The 19,740-nt window shown below is 38.0% G+C and overlaps 1 protein-coding gene across 1 annotated transcript in view; it reads left to right on the plus strand.

The window, feature by feature from the left end:
- fstl4 (follistatin-like 4) overlaps positions 1-19,740 on the plus strand; it is a 196,154-nt gene that overhangs the window by 128,907 nt on the left and 47,507 nt on the right. The window contains exons 5-6 of the mRNA XM_051878653.1: positions 306-487; positions 3,467-3,587. Of these exons, the coding sequence (XP_051734613.1) occupies positions 306-487; positions 3,467-3,587 (303 nt within the window). The remainder of the gene's footprint in view (positions 1-305; positions 488-3,466; positions 3,588-19,740) is intronic.

Genomic DNA, 19,740 nt, shown 5'->3' on the forward strand with positions numbered 1-19,740 from the left:
CCCGCCGTCTTTCATAGACATAAGTGCTGCGGAGCCGCATGGGAATTAATGTGACAGTTTAAAACACGCTTGTTAATCCCTCACCACCGAAAGAAGCTGCGATACAGCTAAAGTGTCTAAATGAGAATGTTTACCTTTTGTCTTTCAGTGTAAATCGCAGGATTACAGTGAATTAATTGGGACCCCTGCGCTGAACGACTGTCCAGAAATACAAATCGCAAACATGTCCGTGCATAAATGCAAATCGGCTCCTGGTTGCCTTCGGTCATATCCACTAATTGAATTCCTCCGGTGTGTCTTTACAGGCGACACGTGCACCATGGCGGAGTACAACAAGCTGAAGAGCATGCTGCTGGATATGCAGCCCAGGACCTTCACGGATGGGGAGGCAAACGCCATGGACCAGAGGAGGACTCTGGTGGACACCATGTTCAAGTATATAGATAGAAACCAGGACGGCCGTCTGAGCAGCGAGGAGCTGGCAGAGGTAAGAGGACCGACCATCATTTTTCTTCACTCTGAAAGGACTGCACATTATCCTGCTTATTACAGCGAATATTAGGAAATACTTCAGAGAGTCATTATCTTATGTCATTCCGAACTCATATGCTGCTGTTTTTCTATGGAAGCCAAAGTTGAAGAATCATTATATGATAGTTCATAATCAAGCTCTGAAAGACAGCCACCTCCAAAGTGGTCAATATGATTTGTGTGCCACTCTGCCATTATCTTTTGAAGTCATATGATGCTTTGCGTGAGGAAAAGTTTTAACAATTTTAAGTTGTTATAGAAGGTTTAGGATTAAGTCTGACTGTACACTCTTAGAAAAAAATGGTTTAATGTGGTTCTCTAGGGTTCCTGACTCAGTTTAAAAAAAAAAAAAAAACCCTTCATGCCAAAAATAACAAATTTAAACTTAATCCACAAAATGATCCAAAATGATGGAACCCCTAAAAGGTTCTATATATGAAGTGCCTGATGGAACCCTTTAAGATTCCATATAGAACCTTTTCCTCTAAGAATGTACATTATCTCACTTGCTACACAAATAAATACATACATGCACATAAAATATTTGAGTTTTACAATTTTACATGCATATTATCTTAAATCTTTCACTAAGAAAAGTATATTACAGTATACTCTGTTTTTTATTTTCAGTACAGTCTTTACTGGTAAAATACTGTTAAGAGATCACATGTGAACGGGAACTTTCAAAAATATTGGTAAATCAGTTTTGCCAATTTCCTAGTATGAGAAGTCGTAACATTACCAGCATGGCTTGACATTAACACTTGCCAAATACGGGTGTGTTTCAGCAGTGGTGTGTGACGCAGTCACTCCTACTAGACACTTTAGCAGGTTGAATTTTATATATAATATAAACATTTTTTAATTGTAGTCTTTTAAAAAGGCATCTGAAATAATAAACCAAGTGCAATGTAGTGTTGTCAGAAATATAGATTTTTCGATACATATCGACACTGAAATATCTGAATCGCTTCCAATACTCATTTTCCTCAGAATAGATACACAATACCAGCTGCTCTTTCTCGCTCTCTCATCTCTACGACAGCGAGTGACACACAAACCACCTCGATTCATTTGCACCGGATGAATATTGTTGGTGTTACAGGGCTTGAATTTCGCCGTGGGATTGCGTGTATTGTGCATAATAATTATTGTAAATAATAATTTTGCGCTCAAACCCAAAGTGTGCATACATAAAGCCGCCTCTCAGTCCTAAATTGAGCTCTTTTTCACTGCTTATAGCACTTAAACAGTCAAATACACACAAAAAAATGACAGTCTTGGCGAGTATTCACGTAAACACAGTCGTTTTAAGTGAACATAAACAGTTGAGAAAGAAAACGCATGTGTAACAGTATAATGGATCCGTGCGTCAGGTCTTAAAGTGACAGCAGCATAATATACCTGCTGCCAAATTATGAGATAATATTAAAAATATCTATATGGCAGAGTTTCCCCATGGTGTCCATGTCAAAGCAAAAAAAATGCTGAGTGGCTTTGGAAAACCACTAGCCTGGCTGATGAGCAAAAAAAGTTAATGTCAAGCCTTAAATACCAGTAAATTACTGGTATGATGCTGTGTGAACAAAGAATGAAGATTACCGACATGAGCATGTAAGAAGTCAGAACGCGCTGACGTAAGAAGTCTGCTTTGCGAAATCATAAAGTTCTTATGGAGATGACATGATTGCTCTGCGCTGTTTACAGTAAGCTTCACTGCTTTTTAATCGTTTTTCTAGAAAATATGCACTAGATGGACATCTTTGACCGTTGCGCCACATATAGTGCTCGAGACCCAGCCTTCTTTTTCATTCATCAGTGCTGTGACTCTGCAGTCAGATTACTGTGTTTTTAAGCTCCAAAACAGATAGTGAAACTAAGGGTACGTTTACATGACAACGATGTACTAAAAATGGAAATGTTTTCCTTTGCGTTTTTCACGTAAAGGAAAATAATGCCTGTTCACACGGATCCGTGAAAACGACTAAAAATGCTGCATTCTGCGGCCAGGCCAGTAGATGGCGATGTCACTTTGTAAAGAAGCACTATGCACCCGTAGACTGAACATGTACTACGCATGCACATGATGTCACCATTTTCACAGATTCATGTTTTTGCAGTTTACACAAAGATAATAATATCGTTTTCAAAAACTTGCACCCGTTCTTAAAAGTTTGCCTCAAAACACCATTGTCATGTAAGTTAATGGCCAAAACACATAAAAAGTTTTCTGTTTTTAGTTGAAAACAGTCTTGTGTAAACGACCCCTAAAGTGCTTCTCCTCATGTTGCGAATGAAGACAACGGCTCAGAGTGTTCGATGACTGATATCACAGAATTTAGCGTTATTTTGGTGCTGATGTGTAAACAGTCTCTTAGTGGTAAAAAGCCAGAATGACATTGCTTGTGTGAACAGCATATTTTGTATTTACCGGTAAAGTAATTCTAGAAATTTTACGGTAATTTACTGGGATTATTGTGTAAAAGGGGCTGGTAAGTATTAAAGATATTACTTGCAATTGTTGCTTTAAAGAGCTATTTACCTGATTTAATGCATACAAATTAGTTTTGTTGATATAAATCATTGTATTGAGGAGGATTCAGTGATGTTAAATAATGTTTTGCCTTGAATAAAACCAGTTAACTTTTTTTTTTTTTTCTCTGAAGACTGAAAGTAGTGCAGGTTTCATAATCCCCCCTCCACTGAAGCTCATGTTTAACCTAATTCTCAGATTCTGCTGGCTTGGTTCTTGGCATTATTGAAATCTGTGTGAACAAACAATGACAGAGATTTCTTTTTTTTGTGAACACATTTGCACCCATATTATATGTTCTAACCAATTTCCGCCTGTGTTGAAGCGTAAGACCATACCTATAATCGAACTAAATTCATGAAATAAACTTAACTTAACTGAGCTCCTCCTGTTCTTTCACAGATCTCCATAAAGGAGCATTTGGAAAACATCTTATTGGAGTGCAGCATGCAAGACCTCCTGCGATACGACGACTACAACAACGACGGTCACCTGACCCTCCAGGAGCTCTACACGGCCTTCCGTGAGTCCCACCGCCGCCTCACACATCACAACCCATCAGTACAAATCAGCCTCTCTCACCATGTGGCAAATCTGCAGATTTCTTTTTTATGCCCTCAGTGAGCCAGGCACCATTACGCCTCTCTCTGAAGCACATTTGCGGTGAAGCGAGCACCTGATCCTTTGGGCCAATGAATGCTAATCATGGCCCGATGATGAGAGATGAGTGCTTTTGGCTGAAAAAGAGGGATGAGATGGCAAGCCGAGATTATCTCGTATCATCCATCGTCCTACGCCGCATAAAGCAAACGCTCTCGTTTCATTCGTTTCAGAAATTGGCAAAGCGATTCACAGTCCTGGCTCCCCGAATGAGCAACTGTAACTAAAATTATACATCCATTCCACATGGAGATCAATCAAAGTGTTCGAGGTGCTGTGTGACCCTTGCTTTAAGATTCAGCTACTTGTGTAAAAAAACACAGCTCCATTAACCAGCACCAGTCATTAACCTCAGTGATGATGAGTTTACTGGACTGCTTGTCATCTTTATGCTTTTGTGTCCAACTGACCAGTGTTGGTAATCAGGTTGAGTGTAAGAGTGTATGTGTAATAAAACATTGCATCGCTCAAGCTCTTCTCAAGGTTAACCGTGTTGCTGCAGTGGGATTTTGGAGGATGTCATCTGGAATGAGGGAGAATATCTGGTGAGAAAGGATTCAAACAGACGTCTCTGAAGAGATCCCACTTCATGCTCCTCTGTTTGTTTGTCAGAGAAAGATGCAAGATTTTTTTTCATGCTTTATTATGTGCTTTACTAACGCTGAGCTGCCACTATAAGAGGAAACGTGCACATATTTCAATTTTTCACAGGTCTTGATTGTTCTGTCGTTTAGATGTCAGCATTCATTTCGTTAAGTTTTCATGTATTGTCTCAGTTGTTTGTTGTAAAAAGCTGGTTAATATCCAGTCATTAGCTGTCTGTTAGCTGGTCCAAGCTCTTCATTAGCTGGTTCAGGGGAGACTAACCCGAAGGTTGCAGGTTCGAGTCTCAGTACTGACAGGAAGTGTAGGTGAGGGGAGTGAATGAACAGAGCTCTCTTCCACTCTCATTACCCACAACTGAGATGCCCTTGAGCAAGACACCAAACCCCGCAGCAAAAAAAACAGCTGCCCACTGCTCCAGGTGTGTGTTCACGGTGTGTGTGCACTTGGATGGGTGAAATGCAGAGCACAAATTCTCAGTATGGGACATCATACTTGGCCCCACGTCACATTCACTTTCACATAAGCAGCTGCTGAAAATACAATAATTTTATATTGTAAGACACAGTAATGAATTATGAGATTTAATGACCATTCAGCATTGTCACAGGTTCTTATAGACAGTTCTGTCATGTCAACTCTCAGAGTGTTTGACATGGTAATGTATGGTCTGTGTGGAATAGATCTGCTGCACTGCTGCTGCTGTTTGTTATTGCTGCTGCTGCACAATACATACACGACACGCTGACGTGATCAAGTAAGACCTGCTGTTGCTGTACAATATAACGTACATGAATTACCTGTAGCAGATCTATGCAGGTGGAGCTGGGGACGGTGGAGGGTTTCTGAAAGCGCGCTGCAACTGCTACAGCAAATGCTGACTAAGTATTTGAAGGCTGAGCAGTGAGCTCATTGGCTACTGATACAGCAGGAACCAATCAGGTGTGCCCTATAGAGGATCATGTGATTTCAAGCAGATTGATTTAAACGGTTAGTTCACCCAAAAATGAAATTTCTGTCATTAATTACTCACCTTCATGTCGTTTCACACCCGTAAGACCTTCGTTCATCTTCAGAACACAAATTAAGATATTTTTGATTAAATTCAAGAGGTTTTTTTTTTTTTATCTTCGATAGAAAGCAATGAAATTACTACATTCAAGGTCCAGAAAAGTAGTAAAAACATCGCTAAAATAGTCAACGTGACTGCAGTGGTTCAACCTTAATGTTATGAAGTGACGAGAATACTTTCTGTGTGCAAAAACAAAACAAAAATAACGACTTTATTCAACAAATTCGTCTCTCCCCTGTCAGTCTCCTATGCTATTTTCGCTGCAGTGCTTCCAGGTTCAATGGCAGAATGTCGACTCATTATTGGCCAATGCCTGTTCACGTGAGCATCACGACACATGCATGTGATGCTGACGCAGGAGCCGGCCAATAATGAGCCGGCGTTCGGACATAAACACGAAAGTGCTGAACTGCGTTCACTGCGTACGAATCTGGCGAGTCTTGGATTTCATCAAAAATATCTTAATTTGTGTTCTGTAGATGAACGAAGGTCTTACGGGTGTGGAACAACATTAGGTTGAGTAATTAATGACAGAAAATTCATTTTTGGGTGAACTAACTTTAAGGACTTATCAGCCTGTGCCATCTAGAGTTTCATGACAGAACTTTGTATTTGTAATTAAAAAACCCTGAATTGTTTTGCTGTTACAATGAAACATCAGTACTTAATAGACCAGCAATTTATACAATTTTTGGTAACACTTTAGTATAGGGAAAATATATAAAATTTAACTATGACTTTTCACTCAATAAACTCCTAATTTACTGCTTATTAATAGTTAGTAAGGTAGTTGTTAAGTTTAGGTATTGGGCAGGATTAAGGGATGTTAAATATGATTATGCAGAATAAGGCATTAATATGTGCTTAATAAGTACTAATAAACAGCCAATATTCTAGTAATATGCATGATCATAAGCACCTAGTTAAAAGTGTTACCCATTTTTTTTTTAATCTGATCTCTCATATTACAAAAACTATGTAATAAGGTAATAAAACTATAATAATGTAATGAACATTAAAATATTTAACAAAGACTTAAAATATTAGCTCATAAAATTACATTAACTATTTTTGTTGACACTTTTTAGAATCGAGTGATGGTATTTTTATTTTGCAATGCAGAAGTAAGCCATTTTCTGTGATTGTGCAAGACTTTGGATTAATTAGCCACTATAGAGAAATAGCTAGAAAAATAATAAGTGCAGAAAACAGTAAAAGTATTTGCACTACAAACCAGTGTTTTTATGATTATGTTAACGAAATTATACCAGTTTGCAATGTCAACTGTTTTTATACAGGTAAAATAACTGGAAGAGAATGACACCAGAAGCCAGACACATTCAAGTTACAAATATCAGTGCTGCTCTTACGTGAATCAATCTTTCACTGAGCTTGTAAAAATGCATTCTGGGATTGCATTCATCATAAGGAATAGATAAAATGGTGTCATCATACAATTTGGCCATAATAAGGTATGTTAGAAACACAATTAGGCTATGTTGCCTGATTTGTATCATTAGGCAACATTTGCATCTGAGGTCATGGAAATTCATCTGTCAAAAAGTGTGTAAAGCTCGTGTCTAGAGAGCTCACTGTTAAAGTTACACCTTACATTAGAGTTTATTCACACATGAGGTTTAATAGAGCAGATCACGTGACAAACGCATAAGAGTAAAGCTCATTTAACATTAATCTGAATATACTGCCGCTTGAATTAATCTGACAGTCCTGGATTTCTGCGCTTATACCAAAAATAAAACACATAAGCTTACCGATAAGGCTCAGTTTCTAGGACAGAAATACAACAACAGTAAGAACCAAAAAATACTAATGATAAGTAGTGAGATTAGTGATTCGAACAAACTACTGACAGTAAATGAGTGATTCCTCAGATCATGTGTGCTGCTGATCAGATGCACCATTTACACCAGCTGAAACAATCCCTCAGACGCTCACTGAAGGAGGAACCCGAGTCACATCTACAGACCAGAAGATCAGTCAGACAGTAAGAATCCACCTAGAAACCAGCCGGAACACCATAGCAACCACCTAGAAACAGTTTTGAGGCAGCTTTCAATCAACAAATCCATTTTCAGACTCAAATTTTATAAGCTTTTTTCAGTTCTTCATTATTCCAGGTACAGCCGGGTTTTGTGGCAGAATATAGCTCAGACCACACACACACACACACACACACACACACACATTATTTCATAGTACAACACTTATCAGCACTGAGGAGAGCTCCACGGCCCTTTCATGGCCCTGAACAGCCTATTACACATACAAAAAGACAGAACCACGCTTGTGAAAAAGAAGTACCCTTTAGCTTACTTAAAAAGAGTATTTCATACGGAAATAACGTATTTTGAAAGACTATACTTAAGTGTGAACTGAATGTAATGTTTTCAGACACTTAAAGGGGTCATGAACTGCGTTGTTTTATTGTTTCATAATGTCTTTTGTGGTGCACTTATAATGTTAGTATCATTTTTACATCAAAAATGTTCATAATTTAGAAATAAAAGGCATTTTTCCTACCCTGATGTTATCCTCTGATTTGGATGCTCTGTTTTAAGGGGCGTGTCTATGTGAGACAGTGTCAACGCCCACTGCTGTGATTGGCTGACATCTTTGCATATGAAATAGCTAAATATTACTTTCTCTAAAACTTTTAGCACATTTTTACTATTACAGCTCTCAAGGTTTACTAATCATGAAAAGTGTTGCATTACATTTAGATCTATGGCATTATATTTAGATCGTGGCATGAGAGGTTGCAGTGATGAACATTGTAGTCGATCACAGACATGTTGTTGAGCGCATGAAAGCAGTGATCTCGTCACTGAAACTCAATTTCTGCACACTAACAAATGCTTTCATCATAACTAACAGTGCAAACACAATGTAACTAAGAGATTCGTTGATTATTACAGGAGTTTTAGCACGAGTCCAAGAACTCAGTCACTGATAAACTCACGCTGTTTGATTGACAGCTCTAGAGAATGTAAAGGGAGCGTTCATTGATCGCTTTCTATATATAATCACCGTTTAAATAACAGATTATTTTCATCCTACTAAGAGAAACAAGGTGATGTTGAGCTGGTTTGATTTACTGACACACAGACGAAGAACATCTGACTGTACATGAATCATTAATATCAGATCAGGCATTAGAATTAACACAGTTACTGACATGTTGTTTTATTACTGTCGAGTCCATATCGTAAAAGTCTGTTTGCAAAGCCTGTGCTGAAATGTGATTGATTTACCAAAGAATCCACAGTGAAATGAACTGAACACAAATAAATAAAGCTCAACTGAGACATTCACATTGTTGAAAATAAATAACCATATTCCTAGCATTAGGATCCTTTGAAAGGTAATGTTATTTTAGTCCTGTATCGCTCTTCTCTCCTCCTCATCTCACTAACACACCAGTGGGCGGGGCTAATGTTGCAATGATGAAGTAGGCGTTGATTTCTTCTGCAGAGGCGGAGTTTCACCTATCTATAGGCACATTCCAGGATCAGTCATTCGCTGGGTCTGGTGTCAATAAAAGCTGTTTTTGGACTAACAAGGAAGTTTTCAGTTCTGAAACTTACAGGATATTCTTATAGTACAATGTCCTCTTATATATCAAAAGCTCAAGGAAAAGTTGATTTCTCAAATCATGACCCCTTTAACTGCATGTTAATTGCAATTAAATGAAAATGTATTATAATTTAAATATATATTTGATGCTATTAGTTGAACTCAACAGAGCTCTTTGTGACTAACTTAAAATGACTTTACATAATCTTGTAGTTACTTTAAATGTCATTTCTACTGAAACTTGTATGTCATGTATAGAAATATACTTGTAATTACACATAAAGATGAGGTTGCAATTTAGTACATTTAAAATATATTAACTTGAAATGTTAAATGAAATAACAGTTAAAATTACAGTATGTTAGTCAACACATCAATAAGTGCACTTCTCTAAAGCACGACAAAAGATTATTAAAACACGTTTTAAAATGTACTTTAAAGTATAACGTTTAATTTGACATTACTCAAAAGTGTACTCTCTTTAAGTACAGATTTTTAAAAAATATATATATACAGTATATATTTGTAAAATTTGACACACTACAAGTGTGCATTCAACACAAGTAAGTGCACGAGATCTTCTTTTTCACAAGGGCACAGAGCGCAGACAAGACAAATATAAAAGTCTCCAAAAAAGAGTCGCTCTACCTGCTGAAAGTAACCAGCTGAAGCCTGAGCGAGTGCGACAGACGATCGATGATCACCTACGAGGAGTCTCACTGACAAAGAGCCGAAGATAAAGAGCAGCCGGGTGCAGGAACGAGTGAACGGGTGTAATTGGTTGAGAAAGAGGTCCTGCTGAGAGCAGGGCTCCTGTGCATGACAGCGGCGCTAAAGGTTAGCGGGTCTCTCTGTCTGTCCCGTCTGACGAATCTGAGCCACACGGCCCGTTCTGGCAGGTCAGGCCAGGGTTTATGCATATCAGAGGGGGGCGCAGGTCTTACTAGGGGCTGAATTACTGAATTAGACAAGGAGTTAATTAAACACATCAAACGAAGACATTAGCGTCACTGTCTCGCTAACTGAAGTGGAAGCTAATAAGAGACTCATTTGAAATTAAGGAGCCACTCCAGAAATCACACAAATACTGCAGCGTCAATCTGTGATTCCAGTGGAGTCTGATGTTGACATGCTGCTGAGCTGACTAATAAAGTACACTAATAAGTGCTACATGCAAAAAATGGATAAAATAATATTATTATTAATGGAGTGCATTTCTTGTGACTCAGCCTCTGTCTTGGATGAAAGTTTTGCCCCACAGTGCATTGTGGGATTGACTTCTTTCTTTGTGACCGTTGTAAGTGATGCTGATTAAATGAGGTGAATTAGAAGACAGTGTAATGCTTCTGCCTACATTCACATCAAGAGCCTCAAAACACTGTAGCCCCTGTGAAAAAGAAGTCAGCATACTTTTATAAAGAGTACTTATTATGGATATTCTTTTAAAGAATATACTGAATATAATGTTTTTGAACATGTTATTTACAATTAAATGAAAAAGTATTAGTTTCAATTTAAATTTAATTCCATTAGCTGAATGTTTGAGAGCTTTTTTGACCCACTTAAGTATGTATTTATGTGTAATTTCAGATTTACTTCTACTGTCTTTGAAATTTTTAGTAAACTAAAGCATTTATGGTGAACAGAAATATACTCTAACGTCATTTCTTCTGAAACTTGTATCATTTATTTAAATATGTTTGTAATTACACATTTTAACCCTCTAAAAACATTTTTTTTTCTTTTTTTCTTTTTTAGGGCACAAAACTTGGTTTTGACACTTACTTTGTGAAAGTTACCTTTTTGAAAAGGTTAAATGGTCCTAAAAATATAGTCACTTGTACTCCTCAGTAGGGTTGGGAATCGTGAGAAATTTTCCGGTTCCGATTCCGGTTCTGCCTAACTATTATTCTATCTGAATAATAAACTTTTGTATTCTTCTGTTATAATTGGAATATTTGTCACACAGAAATAATGATAGATTGTTTGTGAAGCTGTTTATATCTGCACATGACAACTCTCTTTAGATCAGCGGCAGCGCGAACGCAGATTTGAACGTCGCGATTTTATTTTTGTCAAAGGTTTAATATACACGGGCGAATCGGTGTCATTTAGGAATTAGATCATGTGGGTGATGAAATCGAGAACGCGATCTTTTAAAGATTAATCGTGCAGATTTGGGCACCTCTCTCTCTCTCTCTGCATTGAAATCTGACGTATATGAGTAGCGCAAGGGCTTTTCAGTGCATTCACTGTTATAATATTCATGATGTGCGATTAAATCTATTAAAAGATACGCTCCCCGCCCACCCATCACACCAGAACCGTTTTCGGAACCAAAACTTAGAAATCTTGCACGTTCTTTTAAAAAAACACTACAGGTTCTCGGTTCCCAACCCTACTCCTCAGTGTCAAAATTGGGTGCATTAGAAACAAATAGAAAGCGAATTTCATCTAGTGGAAACTTTTGGTACTGCGCCCAAATAAAATCTTACTGAAAGCTGATTTTAGAGATATCAACATCAAATTTGAAACACAACTTGTTTAGATTTATGGATTTGATTTTCTCACAGTTTTGGAAAATGTACTTTTCATATCAAAATTGATATAATACTTTCAATAATAGTAACTCCTATTCGGTTAAGTCTGACGTCACGCGGCAGCGCTTCCAGGTCCAAACGCTCTATCTCATACCACAAGAAAACAACAAACGGTGCTAATATACACACATGATGTGGTTTAATACTACCTAAAAATATTAATCATAACCTTTATCTCCATACCAAAATCCCAGATGGCCAGACAGTGATTCGTCTTATAAATCGTTAAAATATTAATGTCTGTGATGCTGTGAGCACGGAGACTGTTGTGTAGACTGTAAGTATTTTAAATGTTTAACTTTTTAAAATGTTAAATGTTTGTTATGAATAAATAGCACACATAAACGGTCGTCGAGATGGCATTCTCAAGCGAAACGAGCCGGGGCTTGGACCCAGAAACGGCGTTCCTTACATCACGACTTAACAAGCGGATAACTTTTTTAAGGTAGCTTTTTTGTGTCTTCTTTAAAAATAGACCAAACTAAAGTCTGCGCTCCAGAGCATTAATGACTTAAATTTTAAAAATAAATTTCATTTTCAGGTCTATGTTAAAAAATTGAATAAATGGATTATAAGTAATGCATAAATATAATTTGGTACCATAAAACAAACAAAAAAAAAAAAAAAAAAAAAAAAAAAACTAAAATATAGTGTATTAATTTCTTTGGAATGAGCAAAAGGTCATTTTTGACTGTCACCCGAGTGTTACATACTGCTCATGGGTTGATGATCCAAATGCAGCTTTATTGGGATAATCCAGAATCATAATTCATGTTACAGGCAAAAGGTCAAACACACGAGCAAACCAAATAATACAGGACAGAAAACACAGGCAAAAAGAGTCATCCAGAAAACAGGCAGAGAATCAAAGCCACAGTAAACTAGGATAACACTCAGAAATACAGCATAACAACATACAAGACTTCACAAAGACTGACAGAAAACACAGGGCTTATATAGGCAGAGTTAACAAGGATAATGAGTCATACCTGAATGTAATGAAGCAAAATGAGTCCAGGCAAAGGGTTATGGGAAATGCAGTTCATAAAGCGGTAAAAGAGACAGAAGGAGTGCCCTCTGGTGGCTATCATTGGCATTACATCTGGAAAGTGTGACGGTGAGGAGCACCAGATGGTTCAAATGTATTAAATTTAAATGTAAGATTGAATAACACACTACATTTAAAATTACAATCATGTACTTTACATGTGTTTAAGTGTGTTAGTCAACACAAAATAAGTGTACTTCTATAAAGCATGATTACACCAGGTTTTTTTATTTACTACAAGTGCACATTCAGTACAATTAAGCACACTTCTTTTTTCACAAGAAGCTGTAAGCTGCTTACTACGTTTGTGAATAAAGCTAGTGATCATTGCACTCCAGAAGCATAAACACAGAGTGGGTTTGAGGCGCACATTTTGTTTTCTTCACTGCTTTAGGGAACATTGGTGGAATAAAACACATCTGTATTCGCTCTGGCAGACGCCTGAAGTTCTTGTTCTTTGAAGTTGATGTTTACTCAAATCAGCTTTTGTGACTAATTGCACCTGGATGGTTTCCGTGGTAACTAAGTGTGCCAGTCGTGCAGGTTTAATTAATTACAGCATGTCTTGAAACGGCTTTAAGTTTTAATGCCCTGTTCTCCTGATAACAGATGGACACAAGCCGCCTCTGTCATTGCCGATATTGTCATATCCTGTCCTGCATCCATTGTGGCTCAATGTGAAGAGCCAGCTGTCAGCCAGAATAAAATCAGCCATGCGTCCTGTAACGCGTGCCACACCGTGAGTCATCCGGAAGAGTCTGAGCCACCGTAATCTCTGTAAAGATCTGATTCTTGAGCCACGCGATGAGAGCAGGAGGAGGTGTAAATGTGTGTCTGGGAATCCTCCCAAAGCTTAACGTGTTTCACAGGCTGGCAAAAAGGTTTGATGAATGCACATTTCTGCAGCCTCTTTGGATTCCGGTGGGTTTGATTCAATCATGAATGATTCCTTAAATCATGTTGTTCAGGAGAGGTGTGCTGGGACGGGTTATATCTAGAGACATAAATGATATTGAACAGCTGACTCAAAAATGAAGTGCTGCTATTGTTTCGTCACTCTCACATCGTTTCAAACCTGTCTGAGTGAACAGGTTTGTATGCAGCTCTTTTCCCTCCTGACACAGCTGTTAGCTCCAAAACAGACAAAAAAATAGCATTAGACAGTCATAAAAATAGATCAACCACTTGTGTGCTGTTCTCCAAATCTTGTCGTTCCACACCCGTAAGACCTTCGTTCATCTTCAGAACACAAATTAAGATATTTTTGATGAAATCCGAGAGGTATATGACTCGTCCATAGACAGCAATATAATCAACACTTTCAAGGTCCAGAAAGGTACTAAAGACATCGCTAAAACAGTCATGTGACTTCAACCTTAATGTTATGAAGAGACGAGAATACTTTTTGTGTGCAAAAACAAAACAAAAATAACGGCTTTATTCAACAATCTCTTCTCTTCTGTCATTCTCATACATTATGTCCAGAGCTTTCAGGTTATCAATCCTTTAAAGTCAGCATGACATTTTCTTTCCTATTGTGACATACTTTAAATAAATGCTGAAATAAATGCTGTTCTTTTGAACTTTCTATTCATCAAAGTATCCTGAAAAATAATCAGTTTCCACAAAAATCTGAAGCAGCACAACTGTTTTCAACATTGATAATAATCATAAATGTTTCTTGAGCAGCAAATCATCATATGAGAATGATTTCTGAAGGATCATGTGACACTGAAGACTGGAGTAATGATGCTGAAAATTCAGCTTTGATCACAGAAATAAATTTTACAATATATTCACATAGAAAACAGTTATTTCAAATGGTAATAAGATTTCACAATTTTTAGTGTATTTGTGATCAAATAAATGCAGCCTTGGTGAGCAGAAGAGACTTCTTTCACAAACATTAAACAGCTTTAATGTTTCCAAACTTTTGACTGGTACTGTATATCCAATTGAAACGGCTTCTGGAACAAGAACACATGTAGGGCAGGGCTTGAGTTTGTCTGTGGGGAATTGATTGGATGGTTGTGGTTTGCTAGACAAAAAAGATTCTGAGGGAGTTTAAGTTTTTTTTTTTTTATGTTATTTTATTTCAGTTAACGTTTATTTCAAGCAACAAAATGTTTTTTTTTTTTTTTTTATGGTTTTTAGTTAACTATAATAACCCTGATTCCTAGTTTCCTGTGGATCTACAGTACATGGACCAAAGTGGAGGTCATATTTGTAATTTCTCAAAATCTACCACATTCTTGATGACTCCAGCTTTTATTATTCCACATGTAAACTCTGGCAGCGCAGAAAAGAGCGTTTAGCGTCAATTTCTCTCACGCTTTACATGTACAGACACACAAGTGCTGCGGCAGCATTCTGATGATCGTGGAGCGGCTCCCGGCTGTTCGCTGCGCCGCATGTGGGCCGCTTTTATCTCAGCCTCTGACTTGGACTGAGAGAAGGAAATAATTCATTACTGTGGCTGCATTGATTTATTCCTTCTGCAGGCCTGAGCTAGAGTCTGACTTCAAACAAATGCTTTAGGTGATGGACTGTTCAGCTCTTCCTAGCGCCACCACCTTCTCACAAACACACACACAGACAAACACACACAGACACACACTGGCAGCAGAAAGACTCTCTAATCTGCTGAAAGGCTTCAATGTTCAGTCTCTTGTCATAGAGGCAGAAAATGGTCGTGATGCAGCGGTACTGTACTTTTCTTAATAAAGGAAATTATTTTCTTAAAGAGGACCTATTATGCCCCTTTTCACAATATGTAATATAAGTCTCTGGTGTTTCAGAATGTGTCTGTGAAGTTTCAGCTCAAAATACCCCACAGATCATTTATTATAGCTTGTCAAATTTGCCCCTATTTGGGTGTGAGCAAAAACACACCGTTTTTGTGTGTGTCCCTTTAAATGCAAATGAGCTGCTGCTCCCGCCCCCTTTCCAGAAGAGGGCGGAGCTTTAACAGCTCGCGCTTCGGTCGCTCAACAACAACAAAGCTGGAGAATCTCACGCAGACAAAATGAGGATTGTCAGTAACGGTGTTCAGCCTTACATTGTTCAAACCGGAGTCGACACTGATGGAGAGACTCAGGAAGAAGTTACAACTTTTAGACGCTTCTGAATGGTTAGTGGATAAATTTATGTAGTTGCTGTGGAGTTGATTCAACTCATCCACTAGCATGTGTCGTCATGTTAATCTTTTGTTCAAATCCAGCGTTGAATTGACCCTCGTTTGTGAAGCAGTCCGGCGTAAAATGACGGCATGTCAACAACACTCTTCTACAACAACTCTTCCTCTTCTCTAAAGCAGCCCAACATGGCCTCGCCCCCTTTGTTGTGTGTTCTCGGGGGCGGGGTTTATGTAAATTTTAGGGTTAGTGATGTCACCAACCCAGGAAGCAGCTTGTTGTAGTCCCTACCAGCCATTTGTTGTAGTCCATAAACAGAGAAAATATCTCCTTTGCATTGAACTTTGAGTGTCGTAACTTTGCAGATGTTGTTTATGCTCAAACAGCAACATTACACACTAACTGAAGTTAAAAAAGTCAAATCATAATCAACCACCCCTTTAAAGGGTTAGTTCATCCAAAAGTAAGAACTTATCACGTACTCACTCTCATATCATTCCAAACGCTGATGTTAGGCTCTTTTCCAGGAAATAATTGTGAGATCAGGGGCCGTCAATCTCCAGAATCAATATAAAAGTATCATAAAAGTGTGGATTTTTAAGGTGAGTAAATGATGGCAGAACTTTTTTAAGAATTATTGCTTTAAATATTGAGTGTGCTTTTGTAACGTGAGTGTGATGTTAAAATGCACGATATCTGTGTGGCATCTCTTGAACGGCACAATCATGGTTTATCATCACTGTCAGTCTAATAGCATCAGGCATTGGTAGTCGTTGCTGTGGCAACTGGGTGTTGCTGATATCACACATCCACAGGTTGAAGATGATGCCTTTAGACGAGTCCTTGCATGGAAATGCCTTAAGTGAATCAGTAATCAGTCCAGCTTGATTGCACGTGAAGAGAAAATTGAGAAGCACTTTGCCCGACTGATTATTCTATAATGCAGCCGTTTTAAGCAATGATTATCGACTGATTAATGGTTCAGTGTTCAGGTTTGAAGTGTTGCTTTAATTGAGCAGTAAAAATCCCTTTCATTTTCTCCAGAGAAAACTGATTTTTAGCAATAATGTATAACACTTTTGAGATAGACCTTCCATGAGCTCTGATTACCAATGACAAATAATTTGATCATCCTCGCTGTACTTACATTTTTGCATATTTCTGAATATTTTGCAATTAAGGTGTTTGGACAGTTCACTTTGAAGTCTGTTTACCTGATAATCATGACTGCCCATGACTAAACTGCAGCGGCGAGCGGTGACGTCTTTAACCGGCTATGCTGGGTGGCACGTTATGCCACAAATACGTTGGATGGATTTATAATAAGTGAGACACTCGCATTCGCTCTAGACAGAGTGTTATCTCATGACACATAGCAACACAATTAAAAGTATTCCTTATAATTTGACCTTTTATTGAAAGTAGCCTACATTTACCTGTTGAGAGCCTTCACAAGCATGAAAGGGCCGTTTGAAAAATATTCTGTATTTTTGTAATCCCGTAGGTGGCACTAAAGTCGCAGAAAATACATACTTCACCTTTGAAATAATGCAAATTGACTTTAACAAACCCATAGATTATCAATTAACAGCCCTGGATAGTTACAGTAGGTCTGTCTTTAACAGTTTATAAAAATTAAAAATAAATTATGGAGAAAATAAAATACTATGAAAATTTCAGTTTCAGTTATGACTTTTTTCACATGATTTAGTCTAGTTAGTTTTGTATCAAGCAACAGAACATTTTTCCTCTTGGGTGAGCGATTCATGGAGAGCTTTCCCTGCCCAAAACTGTAGGGACAAATGGCTGGTAGGGACTACAACGTGCCTCTTCCCGGGTTAGTGACATCACTAACCCTAAAATTTACATAAACCCCGCCCCCGAGAACACACAACAAAGGGGGTGAGGCCATGTTGGGCTGCTTTAGAGAAGAGGAAGAGTTGTTGTAGTAGAGTGTTGTTGTCATGCCGTCATTTTACGCCGGACTGCTTCACAAACGAGGGTCAATTCAACACTGGATTTGCACAAAAGATTAACATGACGGCACATGCTAGTGGATGAGTTGAATCAACTCCACAGCAACTACATAAATTTATCCACTAACCGTTCAGAAACGTCCAGTTTCATTCTAAAAGTTGTAACTTCTTCCTGAGTCTCTCCATCAGTGTTGACTCCGGTTTGAACAATGTAAGGCTGAACACAGTCGTCATTTTGGCTGCGTGAGATTCTCCAGCTTTGTTGTTGTTGAGCGACCGAAGCGCGAGATGTTAAAGCTCCGCCCTCTTCTGGAAAGGGGGCCGGGAGCAGCAGCTCATTTGCATTTAAAGGGACACACAGAAAAACGGTGTGTTTTTGCTCACACCCAAATAGGGGCAAATTTGACAAGCTATAATAAATGATCTGTGGGGTATTTTGAGCTGAAACTTCACACACACATTCTGAAACACCAGAGACTTATATTACATCTTGTGAAAAGTGCATTATTAAAGTGCAAATTACAGTTGTTTGGCAAGTAAAGATTGCAAACGTATTACCAACATTTTATCATGTAGGCTTTATGGTACACCTCAAACAAGAGAATTTATAGTAATTTAGTGTTTATATTAATTAGCGAGTCCATGAATGGCTTGGGTATGCAGAGCATTCGCAGTTTATATGGACCACACGCCTCGCTGTACTGTCTGGTCAAGTGTGTCTGTACATGCCAGTGTATTTCTTTTTGTGTGGGATAACCTTCGTTGCCCTCATGTATCGATGAGTCTTGTCTGTTTGTGTTTGTCCCTCTTTGGACACCAAATTCTCACCACTGCTGACCGGGAGCAACACACAAGCCTTGGCGTTTCAGAGATATTCTGACTCAGTCGCCTTGACATAACAGTTTGTCCCTTGTCAAAGTCACTCAGATCTTTATTCTTGCTCATTTCTCCTTCATCCAACATGTTTGCATTTGCATATGTTTTTTATGTTTTGCATCATATTTGATCCATCAGGGTTTTATGGCTCATATAGTCTGATATAGTGAGGAAAAAACAGCTCAATTTTATTCAGAGGCTCAAACTGAGCAAAAATATGCAATTTTGGTGCAGATGCTGATATTTATATGGACAGAAAGTGATGAAATTCTGATTCTTCTGATGTAAATCAATGAGATCTTTATAACAGTACAGCAGATACTGACATAAAATCCATATAAATATCAATGTCTTAGTAAGATGATACTTAAATGCTTAGTTTTATGATCAAATCTCTGTAGTTTTAAAACATATAATGCATTGCAATATAATGATGATTGAGAGATGAACAAATAAACCTGATGATCATATTTGATACTCATATATGATGTCTGGATAATCAAGTAAACCGAAGCTGCTTCAGTCTGAAATATTACAAACAATATCAAAGTGATTCTTACGTTCACTTGATAAAATCAGTGCAGATTTGACAGCAGAAAGACACGAGAGCTGAAGGATGTTTGTACAATTATACTGAAAGACTTTTACTCGCTAAAGTCTAAACTATCAATCAGAATGGAGTAGATTGTGTGCGACAGGTTTATCAGCAAAGTTTTGATCTTCTAGAGGCCTTAGAAATATAAAATATTTGTGTTAAGATTGATCAGGGGCTTGTACGTCCTCTCACACAATATAACCCAAACCCTACATGATTTCTCCCGACACATTAGATGCTTTACAAACACATTTGAATTTAAGACAGTTAGCGATAAAACCATCTTCTGCAAGATCTTAATCAGATATCAGTCTGCTGTCTGTCCTGAATGCCACACTAACCCCGAGTGTGTTTGAGGTGATGGGCAGCGGTTCACTGCGGACACCTAGTTGTCTGTGATGTATGTCAGGTTTGTCTGAAAGATCTTCATATATGTCTTGAGGTTAGCAGATATCACATAATGCATCCTGCTGACATATAATTACGTGAAAACCCCAGGCCGCTCATTATCCCATTAT

The sequence above is a fragment of the Ctenopharyngodon idella genome, chromosome 21 (assembly GCF_019924925.1).
Source record: "Ctenopharyngodon idella isolate HZGC_01 chromosome 21, HZGC01, whole genome shotgun sequence".
NCBI lineage: Eukaryota > Metazoa > Chordata > Actinopteri > Cypriniformes > Xenocyprididae > Ctenopharyngodon > Ctenopharyngodon idella.